The sequence below is a fragment of the Balaenoptera borealis genome (assembly GCF_965194805.1).
Source record: "Balaenoptera borealis genome assembly, chromosome: 6".
NCBI classification, from domain to species: domain Eukaryota; kingdom Metazoa; phylum Chordata; class Mammalia; order Artiodactyla; family Balaenopteridae; genus Balaenoptera; species Balaenoptera borealis.
The window spans coordinates 22040349-22058874 of record NC_138863.1 but is presented as its reverse complement, the minus strand read 5'-3'; the positions used below and the strand labels follow the sequence as shown (position 1 = coordinate 22058874).

General features: G+C 35.9%; 1 protein-coding gene across 2 annotated transcripts in view; it reads right to left on the bottom strand.

Moving 5' to 3' along the window:
• Positions 1-18526, bottom strand: part of ABCA12 (ATP binding cassette subfamily A member 12) — a 186707-nt gene that overhangs the window by 13414 nt on the left and 154767 nt on the right. For both annotated transcript variants that reach the window (XM_082397652.1, XM_082397653.1), the window contains 12 exons: positions 17812-17939; positions 16278-16365; positions 14092-14197; positions 9667-9721; positions 8920-9097; positions 7342-7457; positions 6165-6324; positions 4780-5033; positions 2541-2745; positions 1536-1645; positions 1097-1238; positions 46-180 (listed from right to left, as the gene is read on the bottom strand). In XM_082397652.1, coding sequence (XP_082253778.1) covers positions 46-180; positions 1097-1238; positions 1536-1645; positions 2541-2745; positions 4780-5033; positions 6165-6324; positions 7342-7457; positions 8920-9097; positions 9667-9721; positions 14092-14197; positions 16278-16365; positions 17812-17939 — 1677 coding nt within the window. The remainder of the gene's footprint in view (positions 1-45; positions 181-1096; positions 1239-1535; positions 1646-2540; positions 2746-4779; positions 5034-6164; positions 6325-7341; positions 7458-8919; positions 9098-9666; positions 9722-14091; positions 14198-16277; positions 16366-17811; positions 17940-18526) is intronic.

Below are 18526 nucleotides of genomic sequence, written 5' to 3'. Positions count from 1 at the left end.
GTGGTTCTAATTAGGTAGTAGCCTTTTTCACAATGATTCTCTTACCAGCAACAGTATGGAAGGTTTCCCTATCAAGGCCAGTGCAGTGGATAATTTTCTTTTTGTGCCATAACTACACATAGAGGTAGTTTTGTCCTTGTAGGGCATCAGGTAAAGCCTCCTAAGGAGTTTATGAACAGTCTGTGGGTGGAAAAGAGGACTTAAGTTGATTCTCCCTTGCCAAAACCCTTAAAGCATTAAACGGGAAAAAAGTTACTTGTGAAAAGAAAGTTTTATAATGAAGAAATACATTCCTGAAAAAATTAAAACATTTAAATTCAACATAAATTTTAGTTTATTTTCAAAGGTCCACTTAAAAATTAATAGTTCAGGGACTTCCCTGGTGGCGCAGTGGTTAAGAATCTTCCTGCCAATGCAGGGGACACGGGTTCGAGCCCTGGTCTGGGAAGATCCCACATGCCGCGGAGCAACTAAGCCTGTGCGCCACAACTACTGAGCCTGCGCTCTAGGGCCCGCGCACCACAACTACTGATCCCAGGTGCTGCAACTACTGAAGCCTGCGTGCCTAGAGCCCATGCTCCACAACAAGAGAAGCCACCGCAATGAGAAGCCTGCGCATCGCAACGAAGAACAGCCCCTGCTCAACGTAACTAGAGAAAGCCTGCATGCAGCAAAGAAGACTCAGTGCAGCCAAAAAAAAAAAAAAAAAAAAAAGAAATATAAAAAATCAAATTGGAAGCTATTCTATTTTACTTGGGCATTTTGTAGGTAATTCCATGTTTCAGTACTTACCTGAACACTAAAGGATATACAGGCATCACCAAACATGGCTCAACCCAGAGCCTAAGGCAAATGTCATTCTTTATTTGATAATTTTTAAAAGACAACTGAACAAACATGGGCCAAGATGTTTCTAAAGTCGAGTTCATAGGTTCATTTATGATATACACAATCAAGCTAATATTGCCTCAATTATCACTGTCAGGAGAAAAATGTCATAATTTTCCAGATGTCAACTTGGTCTCGAGGGTGGGTGTGTGGGAAGCAGAAATAATAATGGTTTTCAAATGAACTAGTTTTTCACACTTATACTCACTTCTTTAATGTCTTTTTCTGGAATACCATGTATCCTAGCATAGAAATACAAATGTTCTTCCACGGTTACCAGGTCATCCAAAGCATCTTCCTGAGGACAGTAGCCAATTAATGAGCTGTGAGAGTCAACGTGAGTCAGAGACCTGAATTGAAAGAATCAAAAACACAAATGACTTTGAGAAGATGTTTCCCTCTTAGTCCTCAGATGTTGGGAAGGTAGCTCTATTTGGGTCATGGTGATGGGTGAGTCTGGTAAAAAGAGGTAAAAGCAATCCCACCATCACAGTCATACTTAAAGGTTTAAAAATTTCCACTCGAGTAGCTTTTTTTCCTCTAAGGATTTAATAATAAAAGCACAAAATAACATAAAGAGTTCATTTTAATTATTTTTCTCATTTAATTATGTTGTGTTCAGTAATTTGAAGCATTTGTTTTCATACCCAATCTTATTTCTGATCAGAATGTTTCCGCTTGTAGGAATTATGTCTCCAGTCAGCATCTTGAAGATGGTGGTCTTTCCTGCTCCATTCACCCCAAGAAGGCCAAAGCACTGGTTTGAGGGAGAAAAAAAAAAAAGATGTAAACTTTAATTCAAACCAAAGACATGGTACTGTTATATCTCTTTTCTTCTTCTCCTTGGGTGAAATAAATTACCAAGAAAAATAAATCACTCGAATTACTCAAGGATATTGCAGTGCTTTGTTGGCACTGGATAAAACTTTCTCTTTTAAAACAATTAGGTACTTAAGTATCTTTTTTCCTTTAATCATCTGAACGTTTTACATATACATAGGACTTGTTTTATATACTATATTATAGCACACCTCTGTGTGACATGATAGAATACCCAAGTCAGATATGCTAACCTGACAAAGTAATTATATTTATAAATTTCAAATTATTCACACAAAATCACAACTTTACTGAGTAAGCTACTGAAGCGATAATCTCTTTATGTGGTAGAGTAAACCTGATGCATTTAGTTTGCAGCCAGGCTCGGCAAAAAGGGAAATGTCCACATTCTTCTCCTCCTTTCAAAGCTGCCTTACTATTGCTTCTATGAAAACAGCAAGAATATGAATATGAATGCAGTTCTAGTACCTCACTTCCGACAACTGATTTCTTTATGCTGTCTTTTGCAGAGCCCTGGAAACTAAGAGTTGAAAAGAGCACCCTGCATAGACTTCTTAACTGGAAGTCCACTCAGGGAGGATAGTAACTTGGGAGGGGGCTCAGGACTGGGTGTGTGGTGAGTCCTCCCTGCCAAAACGAAGACTTACAGGGTAAGTAACACATAGACACATGTAAATTACATATATAGAATCCATCAAAATATTCAGAGGTTGACTTTCATATTTCTAGAAAAAAATTAAGGAAAGATAAAGATTTTTGCCACTTACCATGTCAATACAAAGGATAGCTAGAAACAAAACACTGTTCCTTACCTCCCCAGCAGGTATCCCAATGCTGATGTTGTTTACAGCTATAATCTTTTTGTGGATAAGGTGGTAGGTCTTTGTAAGACGATGGAGTTGGACCAGGTCATATTCATTCACACCATTCTCAACTCTAAACCTCTCAGCCCACACATCTTCATCTTCAACTATTGTCTCAATGACAGGTGAAGAATGAAATTTTTTGAAGAAGAGTCTAAAAAAGGGGCCCAATGATTCTGCATCAATGACTTTGAAATGGTACCACTCAGTTTTGACATATTTTAATAAGTTCTCACTTCATTAAAAGTGGGCTATCACATACTAGGTTTCTTTTAAATTTTTTATGCATTATGGTACTCAAATAACTTAAAAATTAGTATGGATGCTCTTTACAATATTTGTTATAATATTTGGGAAACAGCTTTTGCTTTCCAAGACTTAAATGCTTACAGATCCACTATTAAAAGTCAGAATTTTAATTTCAGTAACTAAGGAAATTAGTTTGGGTTTGAAAGTTACTGCCTAACAGAGAGACTAGAGTCATTAGTAAAACTCAACACTTTACAAGCCCATGATCAATGATCACCTTTTTTAAATCCTCTCTATTTCTTCTTTTGTCATCACGATATGAATGTTATTCTACAGTCTTTTTACTGTGAATGTCTTACCTAGGATCTAGCCAATATATTAAGGTTATCAGTCCTGAAAACTCACGAAATCTCAAATCCACTTCAGTATCTTGCCTAATGAATACCAAAGCAAACCAAACCAACAAATCAATTCAGGTCTTCCTCCCAATGTCCCGTTTCTTTTAATGATACCCCCCAAGATTCCAATTGTGATGTTTTCTTTGAAAACATCCCCATTCCAAAATCCACTCATGCAGTCAGACTCCTAGCACTGGAAATGCATTATAACAGCCAGTCATCTATCATTTTCTGTCTTTTTCTATTACCATCACAGGCTTTCATTTTTTTTTTCCACACAGATTTATCCAAGAACCTCAAACTGGTCCAGCGTCTCTGACTCTTCCCTTACAGTATGCACTGTCTCCACAAAAATCACAGCTCCTAAAGCACCATTTGATCCTGTTGGTGTCTGTTCAAAAACCTTTAATGTGCTACTATTTATTTCTTGAATAAAGTCCAAGCTATCGCTTTTTAACCAATCAGTAGACTCCATAATTTTCCAACCCCATGCTTTAGCTCCTACTCTTTCATTACATCTAGTCTATGCTCTAGTCAAATTGTATTACTCATTTCTCAAATATGCCTCAAGATTTTTCTATCTTTGCTCTTGTCTTTCCTTTCATTATTATTAACTTAAATCTTATTTTTCAATAGGTGATACATGCACTTCATGTATTAAAATTAAAATGGTACTGAAGGATATTTAGTGAAAAGTTAAGTCTCCTTCAACCATATACAGTTTTTTAACAGAGGCACTCATAATTAGAAATAATCTATGCATATGTATGCATAAGTAATATATATTCCTTTTTTAAAACTCAAATTGTAATATACTTCATTTATAGTTCTGAACTTGCATTTCTCACTTAATAAATATTAGAAGTAATCCCAAACGTTACATAGTGAACTGCATCATTCTTTCTAATGGCTGCATAGTGTTTCATTGATAAATTATACATATAATTCATTTAACCAGCTCGCAAATGAAGGACATTTAGGTTGTTTTCATTCTTTTGCTATTAGGAATTCTTTTGCTATGATGAGTAACTTTATACATACACAATTCTGCATATGTGTTAGCATATCTATTGGAAAAATTCCTAGAAGTAGAATTGTTGGGTCAATGGTATGTGTATTTTTATTTATGATTTTGTCCTCACTTTACTCAATCTTCTTTTCCCAAATCCATTGCTAATATTCTACATACTCAATTCTCTTTCCCCACTTCTACTTTCTATCCTTCCAAACACAACTCAAAGACTACATCTTTTGTTTATGTACATATTTTCTCTCTACCACTGAATCTTGATCTCTTGGAGGCTAACAGTTGTGCTTATTTAATTTTACTCCCTCACTTTACAATACCTGCAGAGCCACAGTAAAGTCTGATAACTATTTACTGAATTAAGTAGATTGTGAATTATGTTACAATTTTTAAAAGTTTTTTGAGCAAAACATTTCCATATTACTAATTAAGAAGCTTAGACTACTGACCCCTCTCTGAATATTTTGAATTGAGTTTTGTCATGGATGTCAAACACTGTTTTCATTGTATTTACCTGAGTTTATTCATTAGCCACTCATTGATTAAAAGTCGCAAGAAAAAGAAAATGGTTCCTTGAGAAACCAAAGCCACAAACATTGCACCTAGTTTATCCATCTCAAAGGTTTCACTTGGATATTCCACTCCATATGCTTTTAAGAAGTCTAGGACTGACTGTTGTTGAGAAAGTTCAATCAAACCATAGCCAAAACAGAACTGCGGGAAAATCAGGAAAATGCGCTTGAGGGTTTCAGAAATAAGTTCTAAAGTCTGAAATAAAAGAAATAAAAATAAAGCTCAGTGTTAGCCTTCCAACAAATTGACAAAAAATTGAAACTAGATGTAGATAAATATTGAAACCTGAGAAGCTTATCTAGATTGGCAATTGTTTCACATGCATACTGAATTTACATATAAACATTTACTATAAGCAAATGGTGGAGATTTATTACTAAAATACAAGCCAAAAAGGATTTTATATATATATATTTGAGATGGTCTAAGGTGTCAGGCCAAACCCTGGGGGCAGAATCACTTCTAGACCTGCCTTAGGTCCTAGGAATGTAGTGACAGCCAGGGTGCTAGGGTCTGATAGAGTATCTATGGGTAGGTGTCTGAGTAAAGGAGGGATTTAGTACAGTAAAGTTTCAGAACCTAAGGTAATTCCTACTAGAAGAGGGAATAAAATGGTAAAATGATATGGAAGGAGAGACAACCTATCTCAACGAGGAGCAAATGGCTCATTTTCACGTTATTCACGCTTGGGACCACCACTTGCACCTCATGTGAATTTTCTTCTTCCTCCTGGAGTGTGCTTGTCTATTCCTCACTTCATTTTCTTTCTATTCTTTTCCATTCAATTGCCCAGCACTGGTAGGACTTCCCTTGTCACCAATCATGACTGTTAGCTCTGAACGGAAAGTGATGCTTACAGTGAAGTAGACTCCAATACATGACTGAAAGGGAATGAATCAGGTTTTTTCTCTATGGATGTTCAAATGAATCTTAACCCATAGTCATATAACTAAGCCATTTTCCTTGTCCCTACCATACCATAACAATTTGTTAATGAGTAAAAAGTTTAGCTGACCGATTGGTTGCATGATTTTTGTAGTGCCATACAAGGTATCTGACTGAATGTATCTCCATTTACCTACTTAAGCCCTATCAAATGTCAATAGTTTTGACACTGCATAAATATAATCATAGACATTAACCTAGATGGAAACTAAAAAGAATTTAAAAATGCCATAGTTTCCCCTCTACTATATTTAATAGAATCAAATGAAATTCCCCTATTCTATTTAGAGAATGCAAAATACAGAAAATCTCTCCACCTTGGAACATGTTGAAGCATTTGATACAAGAACTGAAGTTTAGCAGACTAATAAAGGACCTTACCATATCATTAGGCTTTTCCTTGGAAAGGAAGTACACCACCGACAGGGAAACAATGGAATTGATGCCAAAAAAAAGGTTGATGCAGACATAAGTGATGAAAGCCACTCCTGTTTCATGGAAGAGCCCAGCCAGCAAGTACATCCAAGAAAATGTGGCATACCTTTATGTTAATAACACTAAGAATTAAAATCACGCCGTAATTATTCTTTTACTAAATATATAACTTCGATAGTGTTCCAAAGTGAAAATAAACATTAGAGATCAGTTGTCAAGGCTTGTAGTTAGATCTCTCTTTTATCCCTCTTTTTAACAACAGCCAAAAAAAAAAAGTGAAGCACGCTTTTTAAATGACAGTAAAGGTCTTTTAAGGAATCTTGAGTAGTCATTACAATTACAAATTAATTTTTCCTAGAGGTGGTGTTACCCCACCCAGGCAAGACATTTTTTTTTGGCTCAGAAATGTGAGTTTAATAGATGTATCTTATAATTTAAAGTTGAGAAAAAAAACGACATTGTCGGCTAGCTAAGCAGACAGAGTATGCTTAGAAGCTGCATGTCCTGTTGTGAGCAAATACTTGAGCAACCTTCGGGGTAATGAAGTAGAACTAGAGACGGAGAGATCCTTCATCAGCTACAACTGCTAACTAAATGGATACTACCCATTCATTCAGGGCAGAAAGAACTGCTACCATAAGTACTGGTTATACCAAACTGTATTACCTGTATTAATTACCCTAATTCAGAAACAATATTATGTGTGTTCTTAGGCATCGATAAAAATAAAAATAAATATACATGAATATATTTACTTTTTAATGCCTTATATATTTATATATACTCACAACTTGTTAATACATAAATTCATACATGTATACACATTTTTCTGATCATTCTAAGGCCTCCATTTTTACGTAAATTGAATTACGTATGTAAATTGTTAAGTGTGACAGTCAGCACCTAGTAAGTGCTCATTAATGACAGGTATTCTGTTAACAACAACAACATTAATTTTCACAAGTATTACACTTTACAAACTATGGACAGCAGGTGTAATGTATTGTTAATCATTACTCATGGCTAATGAAACCCCAAGACAATTGTAAATTAGCTAATGAGATTTAGGTCCTGTTTGTATCTAGGAGCATTTAATTCTGTTAATTCTTTCACTGCAGCTTACCCAAACAACAGAAGTAGGAGAGATACAGCGCTTAGGTTGTTTTCACTGTAGAAGGCAGGTAACTTGAAAATTGCAATGACACCAATTGAAAATGCTACAGGCACCAAATAGAAGGCCTATGGGAATATGTAAAACTATGTTTAATACATGGCAAATATTTTTTAAAAAATCAATAGCCCATCTAGTTTAAAACTGTAACAAATTGAACTAGAAACACTTGAAGAAATGAAGTTTTATCTATGTTCTTGTTGCTTGTAACATTCAGTTCATTTTACATTGATTTCACTCTAGAATTTGTCTCCTGCAATACGAGGTCAAGCCAGTCTCCATCTTTATAGAGATACTCAGAGTCCCTGGTGTTCCTCCCTCCAGGCTTTGAGACTTGGGATCATTTGGTGACAAAGGTTCAGTGAGAAAGATAAGACAGCCAGGTATCTTTGTATTCGATTCAGCCCTCAAAGTATTGATTTCATTTTGAACGCTGGAACTCTCTCAGATGGTTGATTTCTAAGGCTTGGTTATCAGTGTGAGCCACTCTGTGCAAAACAGCAGGGCAGTGGGTACCACACATTCTTGGAATCACAAGGATATGAACAAAGAATTCAGTGTTTCATCGGCAAGCAGAAATAGTAAATGCTGAGGGTTTGCAGCAAGATGTACACAATGAAAGAGATGGGAATTTAATTAGGGAGGAAAATCTCCTAAAATTGGAATGAGAACCAGAATCTAAGTAGTAAGTGGCCCTTCAAAGAAGTGTGTAGTTTAAGCTTTCTTGACATATTAAAGCTCCTATTAAGTCCAGAGGAATCATTACCATTTTTTTTTTAGATTTGACTTCTACAACAATCGCATTTCAGACCTCACTGGATACATTAACCAAACGGATAGGCAGTTAATTACTCTCCAACCCTGCAAGCCAATGACAATTTCACCATAATCACCAGGCAAATACATACCCATCCTGGGCTTTTGGTCATACTGACACATTTGGAGTCAAGAAAAACCATCTGAATTTGGGACCATTTTATGCAAATAAGAGAGCTATCAATTAAATTCACCCTTTATTTTCCCTACTAATCTCTAATGCGTCATTCAGCAGAGGCTACTACTTCGAATTTTCCACTATTAGTTGATTAAATTTTTATAAGCTTGCTTATGTGGTACCACTGGGCAAGGCTATTCTGCTCCTAAGCTTCCATTTCTCCACAGTAGTGGTTCTCAAACTTCGATGTGCTTAAAATAACTTGGGGGAGCGGTTATTAAAAATGCATATTCTCCATGCTCCACTCCCAAGATATGGACCTCTTAAGTCTGGAGTGAGGACCAGCAATCTGGATTCTAACAAATGTCCTGGGGAATCTGATATAGAAGGTCCTCAGACCACAGAGATAAGGGCAAGGCAGGTGGATTTCTCTTTCTTCCAACCACTGGATGAATATAAGCCTGATGCAATTTTTTTCTTAATTTATTGTCTTTGTGGTAATAATCTGAACAAACCAGGGCAAATAAATCTCAAATATAAAACTGTCTTCTACCCAAATCGGTCCTGTCTTTCTTGCAAAGACACAAGTTACTCACCATGTCATAAATGAAGTTTGTTACCCAGTAGCATGTGACACCAATGCCTGAAATGTGCTGCAGCTGCTTGGCTTTGGTCTGATGCTCCCGTACAACATAGGTGACAAAGCTGGCAGTGGTGACAGAGTAGCCCAGCAGGATGGAGAGTGCCACTAAAATATCGATTAAGCTGCTCATTCTACATTGAGCAATAGGGAGAGGAGAGCACACATAAGTTTTGAGAACTCTTTTCTTTTCAGAAAGATTCATGGCTAAAACCATCAACAAAACAGTGCAAGAGTTGGCTGTGACACAAATTAGTCTTCTTGCAAGGCAGCCAGATAATATCTTCTACATGACTTGGCTGTGACCCTGGGATAAATGTAGCTTGAGTGCATCTGAATTGACTAGGGATATTTGATGGAAAAACCTCAGTCTCCAAGGGCTACAGGGTGTATGCAAGAGATATAGTTCTTGAGCATAGAAATCGTACTTAAATGCTATGCAGGGAAGTTGAAATGATGAAACACTTATGCACTTGACTTACAAAAGCAGGAGATTCTGTGAATCTACAGTCAACAAGCTCTACTTGGCAACCTCACTCTACACACTTTCAGAAATCTCCTTTTATCCCAGTGAGTGACTTATATTACCAGCTCTTCTAGATTGACATTCATTCATATACAACTGTGATTTCCAATCATAGCACTTTATACAAAAGCTCAATAAGCCAAGGAGAAAAGAGTCATGCCATATATGTCTGCTTACGTGGCTTGTTCTTGGTCTTGCACTCCTGGATAAGGATGGCTATACAGGATGATACCTTAAAGAAGAGATGGTTCTTTTCATTAGTAGGTATTCAGTTAATCGGGAATACCAATTTTTATGCACACTACTATATATAAAATAGACAACTAATAAGAACCTGCTGTATAGCACAGGGAACTCTACTCAATACTCTGTAATGGCCTATATGGGAAAAGAATCTAAAAAAAAATGAGAAAGTGGATATATGTATATGTATAACTGATTCACTGTGCTGTACAACTGAAACTAACACAACAAAATCAACTATACTCCAATAAAAATTTTAAAAAAAGAAGTACCAATTTTTATTATTTATTTATTTATTTATTTATTTAACATCTTTATTGGAGTATAATTGCTTTACAATGGTGTGTTAGTTTCTGCTGTATAACAAAGTGAATCAGTTATATATATACACATGTTCCCATATCTCTTCCCTCTTGCATCTCCCTCCTCCCACCCTCCCTATCCCACCCCTCTAGGTGGTCACAAAGCACCAAGCTGATCTCCCTGTGCTGTGTGGCTGCTTCCCACTTAAAGAATTTTACTTTGGGGATACTCCTTTAAAGGAAAATGATGCCCCCCCACCCCCCCCACCCCCACCAATCTCATCAATGCCACACAATTGATGGTACTCACACACACACAAAAAGCCCAAAACAAGTTTTTCACACTGTGCATGGAATTTTGGGGGAAGGGGCAAGAATTTACACTTCTTATATAGCATGTTTCCCCTCTACTACATTTAAGTCATTGTTTTCCAGTTTCTTATCTCCACCTGGTAATATGGATGTTTGTATTCAGTAGCACTTTAGAAATGCATGACATTTAAAGAAGCACCTCAAAGGGAGACCAATTATATGAGGATCTCCTAAAGAACAGACATTTTCCACCCCCATCCCTCTTCATTGTGCTATTGGCTGCCATAGGGAAATATTGTAGCCTGAGAGGATCCCTTCTCCTCCTTTACTGCTTCTGAGATGCCTCTTGTTCTAGAACTCTACCAAGAGTAGAGCTTTGGAGCTTCAGCCACTCTGGAGGGATTGTCACTGAGACATAAAGATCCAAAACGATTCAGAGAAACTAGCTGGCTCCAGAAAAGTAGTCACTTAATTCCAATGCAGTCCTAAATTATTTGTACCTCCAAGGGTTGGTTATACTCTCTGAGTATAAGTGTAAGCAAGGTTCTTTCCTCCCTTTCCTTACAGGACGTTGGTTAGCCAGAGTCAAAATGGGCTGACAAGTTTCACAAAGGGCCACGGTGTGAAGGCAAAGCCTATACTGTCTGAGTAACTTTGGAAAAGAACAGTAAGGGTAGGAGTGAGGATATCCCTTAAGTACTTTTTCCTGTAAAGTCATAAGCTGAACAAGAACTTTCTCACTACTGCTCATATAGTATATGTTCATTATATTAGGATATTAAGGCCCTTTGATGGCACCCAAATATTATAGATTATTCTAAAGTTCTTTTATTTCCATTAGCTTAAATTTATAATTTTTATTAAGTAGAGTGTGACATATTTTGAGGTTGAAATCTGCAATTGTTATATATTGAAGAAAAAATATAATATATAGTTAAATCAAAACAAAGAAACTACCAGCAACAATAATCAATTTGACCTATAATTTTAATCACATCATTGGGGGAATGCACTTCTCTTATCTTTTGTGTAAATTAATGGGCTCTCTTTTTACTGAGATTCAATTTTCTTTGGGCCCTACTTAAACCTTGTTGCTGGATTATAACATAGGCAAGGGGAAAACATTTCTCTTAGTCCTGATCTGTATTTCACCAGAGGAATCTTTACAAATACATTTACTCCAATATGAAAAATGCTGCTAAACCAATTGTTTTTTACAGATCTTTAGTGGAAATATCAAGTACATGTATTAGGGTTTGGAATCTATATCACAATCTTTTCTGTGGGTTCTACAGCATCCAGCATAATATCTTAAGTACAGTGATTAGTCAACGAATGCTTATTGACTTGAATAAAATCTTAAAATTTCAATTATTTCCCCCATATACAATACACATTAAAAAGAATACATTTTCTGTTATTTCTACATGTGTAAACCTAAAATGAGTAACTTCCCATTGACCATTGCTAGTAATGCAATAAGAATAAACATTAGGGTGGAGGGAACAATGTGTCAATATTTTTGGAAAAGAGCCTGGTTGTGTAGCATTTGTTAGTGAAAACAAGTAAATCTGTATTCTAGGGGAAGAAAGAACAGAACTTCCATGTTAAATTAACCACTAGAGGGAACCACATGAATATAACAGATATTGACATTGCAAAGGAAAGCTAATTAAAAGATTTTTATTAGCATGTTAAAATTCAAAGAGAATCAATTTTACAGCTAAAGCAAAATCTCAATTCATGTAGAATCCAACAAAGGTGCCTTAAGACAGCTAGTGTAGTAGGGGGAGGTGGCAGGAGAATAATTGAGCTGATTTTTAAAGACAACATTATAATAGCAGATCCCATACATGCATTACAAAACAATAAAAGCATTTTAAGATGACATGGATTTCTTTTTTGAAAGAAAACAAACTCCTTCCAGAGCAGGTGGAAAGCTACCACTTTCATAAGCCTATATGAGAAAAGTTAATAAAAAATAGAAGGCACACTACTACTAATCTCTATATAACTCAAGCTAAGCCTTATTTTTAAATTAAAAACATTTCCTTTTAGGGTCAATATGAAGTTTATGTTCCAGAATTCTTAACTCTTTAGACTATGTAACTTAAAAATACAGTTGTAGGGGCCACAACAAGCCTGCTGGGATCCAGAGTGATTCAGACTGCTTTCATCTTGGTAAAGAACGCTAATAATAAATGAAACCTGAATGTAGGTTTCAAAAGCTGATCTTTCAAAAGTGGCATTGTCTCTTTTTCTTACCTACATACCTTTGCAACATTTCCTCCTAGTCATTTCTATGGTTCTTATACTTTCATTATCCGTCATGGCAACAAATGTCTTTTGCTCTCAATAAGACATCCTACTGAAAGTCAAGGGTTCAGTAGTATTTCAAGCCAGCTTATACCAGACCCACCTGGCTTCAGTCATCATTTAACTTAATTTACCACTTTTGACTCCACACTTTATTGATGCTCTAGGTCTAAGGACTATCTATCCATCTTGTTATTTTCTTCAGGGTTCCTGCTGCTAGGAAAATGCGGAAGCAGTTGGGGAAAAATACTGTTCTCTCTTAAACGAAGACTCTGAAAGATTCTGTTCCTAGAACGAGTATTTGACTCTACAGTTTACTTCTACAATCAGCAGAACGTGCAGCACATGCTATTATGCCCAACAGTAGGGAAATGAAAGAAAAGTAGACAACGGCATTTCTTTTTTTAAAATAGTCTGTTAGCCTACTTATTAGGCTAGAAACTGTTGGCCAGCAAATATTTTACTCTATTTTCTCCATCTTTATTATTATTATTTTGGGGGATCAGTATGGGAAAATAATTTAAGCAAGGCTTAAGAAGATGGAATGGTCTGATAAAGAGTAATTGAATTAGAAAACAAATCAGTCTCTTTCAAATTCCAAACCCTTTTTAAAAACTGTGTGGAAGCCTCTTGGGAAACCCCACTAAAGCAGACCTTGCTGAGTATAGAGAAGTATCAGGAAGACGAAAAGGCAGGAGCCAGGCACTTCTGATTCCCAGAGAAACAGCAGTAGGAAACAATAATACTCATCCTGAGAGGGAGCTAAGGATTAGCAATAGTTTATACAAAGCATGTGTCATTACGGTAAGTACTCAGTTAATGGTAGCACTTCTCAATAATACTCATCCTGAGAGGGAGCTAAGGATTAGCAATATTTTATACAAAGCATGTGTCATTACGGTAAGTACTCAGTTAATGGTAGCACTTCTCAATAATACTCATCCTGAGAGGGAGCTAAGGATTAGCAATATTTTATACAAAGCCATGTGTCATTACGGTAAGTACTCAGTTAATGGTAGCACTTCTTTTCTGTTAGAACTTCTTAGCTTAAAAGTTTTGTTTTCACATTTAGATTTGTGTACACTATTTATTGACATTATTATTTTATCTTTTAGCCTATGTACAAGTAAATAGTTATAAAATATTTTCCTATGAGATATAAATACTAGGTGTGAGAGCAGAAATAAGTGTGAAGTCAGCATTATTATCCTGACTTGATAAATGAGGAAACTAAGTTAACCTGAAGTTAAGGGGATTATCCAGAATGTTCCATCTGGTGGTAGTTACTACTTCCAAACTCCTTTTAAAGATCTGTGATTTAAATACCATAAAATAGCTGCCACTGGGAGGAAATGGCATCTAGTGCACATTTTCATATGGACAGTAGCAAAAGTTGCAATACAAGAAACTTCTAAGTAAGTAACTTTACCATGTCGGGCAGCATCGTATTTTGACATGTTAACTCGCAGGAGGAAATTATTCAAGCTGTTGAGGTAAGCTGGAAGGGAGTGATAGCCTTCTGGATCATACCATACCTGTTAAAATTCCGAAAGAAGGCAAGATCAGTATGGTGTTCAAATAAATCAGGCAGTCTTTACATCTTACAGCCTATATAATTTATATTTAAAATAAGGGCACCAATTTCCCAGTAACTTATTTCATCCTGGCAGATTATGAACCATCCACCAGTGTTGACCACAGAACTCTAAGTTTCCAACCTAGAGATGGGCAGAGATTGGGAAAACAACTCTTTTTCCCTGCGTGAGAGCACCAAGTTACTAGTTATTCTAGACCTTCTCTAAAGGTAAAGCTTGAAATAAACAGAAGACATCAGTATTATCTTCATTTCTGTGACTGGACTGTAGTGATTCTGGAACTAGAACTAGGGCATTCTGTCTCTCAGTAATAATGATAATAATAATAATAATAATTAAAAAGCAACTGGCATATAGGCCAGGCTGTAGAAAGAAATTAAATACATATACAAGCATTGTGTCCTTAGCAACAAGATTGATAACCTTGAAATACCCCCACTAACTTTCTATTCCTACTTGTAACCCACAAGAAAGTGAGTTAGTTCATCTGCTATGTCAAAAGCAGAGGATTTAAAATACTGGTATACCTCAATTCAAGAAAGCCAGTTGGTAATTCAAAATTACAAATCTGATTTAGAGAGAAATTATTTAATATTAGAACTCCCTTACTCTACATGTGGAGAGAGGGAGAAAAGGAACAAAGCGGGGCTGGGGGCGGGGGTGGACATTCAAGTCCCTAGCACTACTATTTACTTTCTATATGACTTTATAAAACCCAGCTAAAACAGACTCAACAATATCTATCTCTTAGGGATGTTGTGAGGATGTGTAGGTAGTTTGTATAAAAGGTGATAACTAGTTCTTGGTTTATTAACAGTCACTAAATGAATATTATTTTCTTCACTTCCTCCAAGGTTGTATACATCTCTTACTACCAAATGAGAAATATGTGAAGAACAATTTAAAATTTAAAGACTGGGGCTTCCCTGGTGGCGCAGTGGTTGAGAATCTGCCTGCCAATGCAGGGGACATGGGTTCGAGCCCTTGTGTGGGAAGATCCCACATGTCGCGGAGCTACTGGGCCCGTGAGCCACAACTACTGAGCCTGCGCGTCTGGAGCCTGTGCTCCGCAACAAGAGAGGCCGCGATAGTGAGAGGCCCGCGCACCGCGATGAAGAGTGGCCCCCGCTTGCCACAACTAGAGAAAGCCCTCGCACAGAAACGAAGACCCAACACAGCCATAAATAAATAAATAAATAAATAAATAAATAAAAAATTTAAAGACTGCTTGTGATCATATGTGTAATCATATGTGTCTGATTCTGTGACTCTAGCTTGTTTCAAATTCAAAGCATAGGTAAAATCTAGAAGAAAAAAAGTCAACAGGATTATTTATATCCACCAAATTCTAAGTTTCCATGTTCTTTGAAAAGCAAAGCTAAACATATATGACACATATACAAGGAAAAATGCATAAAACATTCATGTATAGTTTAACAAAAAATTATAAAGGGAGTATACCCATCACTCAGGTTGAGAAACAAAAATTGCCAGCATCCAGAACACCTCCCTGACACTCTGTGTCCTTCCAAATCACAACGTGCTCTCTCTCCCCTAGACAGTATGGTTGTTTTGCCTACTCTCAAAGTTTATGATAAATGCAATTATAGTTGTGTACTCCTTTTTGTTTTTTCTTTTGCTTACTAATAATGTTTGGAAGAGTTAGCCTGCTTGTTGTATGGAAAAGAGTTCATTCATTTCCATGGCTGAAAGTTCTGTTAAATGAGTATCTAACAATTTATTTATTTATTCTACTGTGTATGGACATTTGGGGTTGTGTTTTCGGCTAATATGAGAAATGTTACCACGCACATTTTTGTGTATGCATCCGGGTACTTGTGTGTACACGTTTCCCTAGGATACACAGGACTGGAACCACTGCATTATGCAGCATGCATTATTCCAAAGTGCTTTTCAAATCTACTGACCCATGTTTTGTGTTTACCTCATGAAAATGCTTGAACATTTCAAGTTCACATTCTCATTTGTATGACATCCCAAAAGAAAGATCACAATTTACCTTGGCAAGTGTTCTATTAGCAGGAACTGTTGTTATATCAAAACGAAGGTCTTTAGTCAAAGGCAGCCCAAAACTCCAACCTCCATATCTATACAGAAAAATTGTTTTAATGGAGAAAATATTCATAAATAGATCTAAAATGTTTAACTAAGAGCTCATTTTTTTTCTTTCCATCAGGAACACATTTACAGTATGAAATAAATACTGTCTGACAAATGTTTTACAGTTTTATCGATTTCTTTTATCATATTTTAGTCTAAAGCATACATTATAGCTAGAAGTTCATGGACTCAAAAATAAAAAGTGGATTAAAAAAATTCAAATGGTAATTTTAAGGACAGATTAGTTTAAATATTCACCAAATTAAGACTGGGTTAAATAAATAATGGTGTAGTTACACTAAAATAATTTTCTTGTAACTGTTATCCTAAATGTGATGTTATACAGCTATATTTTTGACATGGAGAGAACACTATAGCACATTCTTCACTTCTTTTAAGAAGTAGGTTTTGGAATGGTTTATTTATAATAAACCTCATTTTGTTGAAAATATTTACATGCATATTCATGTGTACTTACCAACTTTCCCTCCCCAGCTTTATTAAGACATAATTGACAAATAAAAAGTGTATATACTTAAGGCATACAAATGCTTTGATATATGTACACCTTGTGAAATAATCCCCACAATCAAGCTAATTAACACATCCAGTATCTCACATAGTTACCATTTTCTTGTATGTATGTGTTGAGAATTCTTCAGGTCTACCCTCTTAACGAATTTCAAGTAACAATACAGTATTCTTAACTATAGTCACATTGCTGGACTTAGACCTCCAGAATGTATTCACCTTGCATTACTGAAACTTTGTACCCCTTGACCAACATCTCCCCGTTTCGCCCTTCCCCCCAGACCCTAGAACCCACAACTCTACTCTCTGCTTCTATGAATCTGACTATTTTGGATTTCATATATAAGTGAAACCATGCCATGTTTGTCTATTATTTCACTTAGCATAGTGTCTTCCAGGTCCATCTATGTCGTTGCAAATGTAAGCCTGCCACGCTTACATCTATGGCAAATGTTCAGGTGGCTTAGGAACATGCCTGTGGCTTTGCTATACAAAAAGACACTTTATTCACATGCAGATATCATACTCCAAGTTTTGAGATATTCATATTGGAACTAAGGACAACTGCCACCAAAAGCCACACCTTAAAATTCTGCAAGCTGGCACAATCTAGTCAACAACTTCACTTTCGCTTCGAGAAAAAAATATGTACACATTTAACAATACATTTTTGAGGCCTAAAACAATGCTTTTCAATGTGCGCAAATAAATCTTAATTTAGAGTCATTAAATTAATTTACTTAAATTTTAATATGTAAGGCTGTTTAGATAAAACAGAATTTACCCATATAAATAATCAATAGAAACTTGCATTTATTGTCACAAATTCAAAAGATAGTTACTGTTAAAATTAGAAAGCATGATATTCTAAGTTAAACGTGTTATAAACAGAGTATTTTTACCTTTTTTGCATAAACTTATTGGCAGTTGATATAAGATAGTTTTCCAAGTGGTGGTCAGTGAGGTTATAAATTACTTGGGAAGAATAAGTTCTTCTATGAGGTGGAGAATAGTTAAATTTAGGACATTCCTGAAAAATAAGGTTAAAAAAAGTTCTCTTTGGACAATGCTGTACAAATTAAATAGACAATGTCAAGGAGCTTCAGTCTCATGATTTGTCTATTAGTGCAACTGGTAGAGTGTGATAAGAGTGTCCTCTGCCTCTAAAGAGCTTTGAAAAGGAAGTCATCTTGCCTATGCCAAAAAATCAGAACAAACATTTATTATTTATACAGAGAATATACATGTGTTTAGGACTTGCTTAAAGCCAAAAAAGAACACAAGTTAACTAATGTTCAATATTTCTTTCACCGTACTGACAAGCTTGATATGTTTGGAGGATAACATTAAACGTTAAGATGACTCAGAATTCCCTCAATAATTCACAGGGAAGAGAAAAATGTTTGCCCCAAATTGAAAAGATAACATTAACAGACATAAGTTCTCAGGGATGAACAGCAGTGGATAAAAAGTTTGTGTTATATTAGTTTTAAGGTACCAACCTAGGTGTCAGAACCCAATTTTTCCCATATCCAAATCCAATCTTTATATATATATGACTTATATATATGTATATATGTGTCACTTATACATATACAAGTTGCAAAGACAGTACAG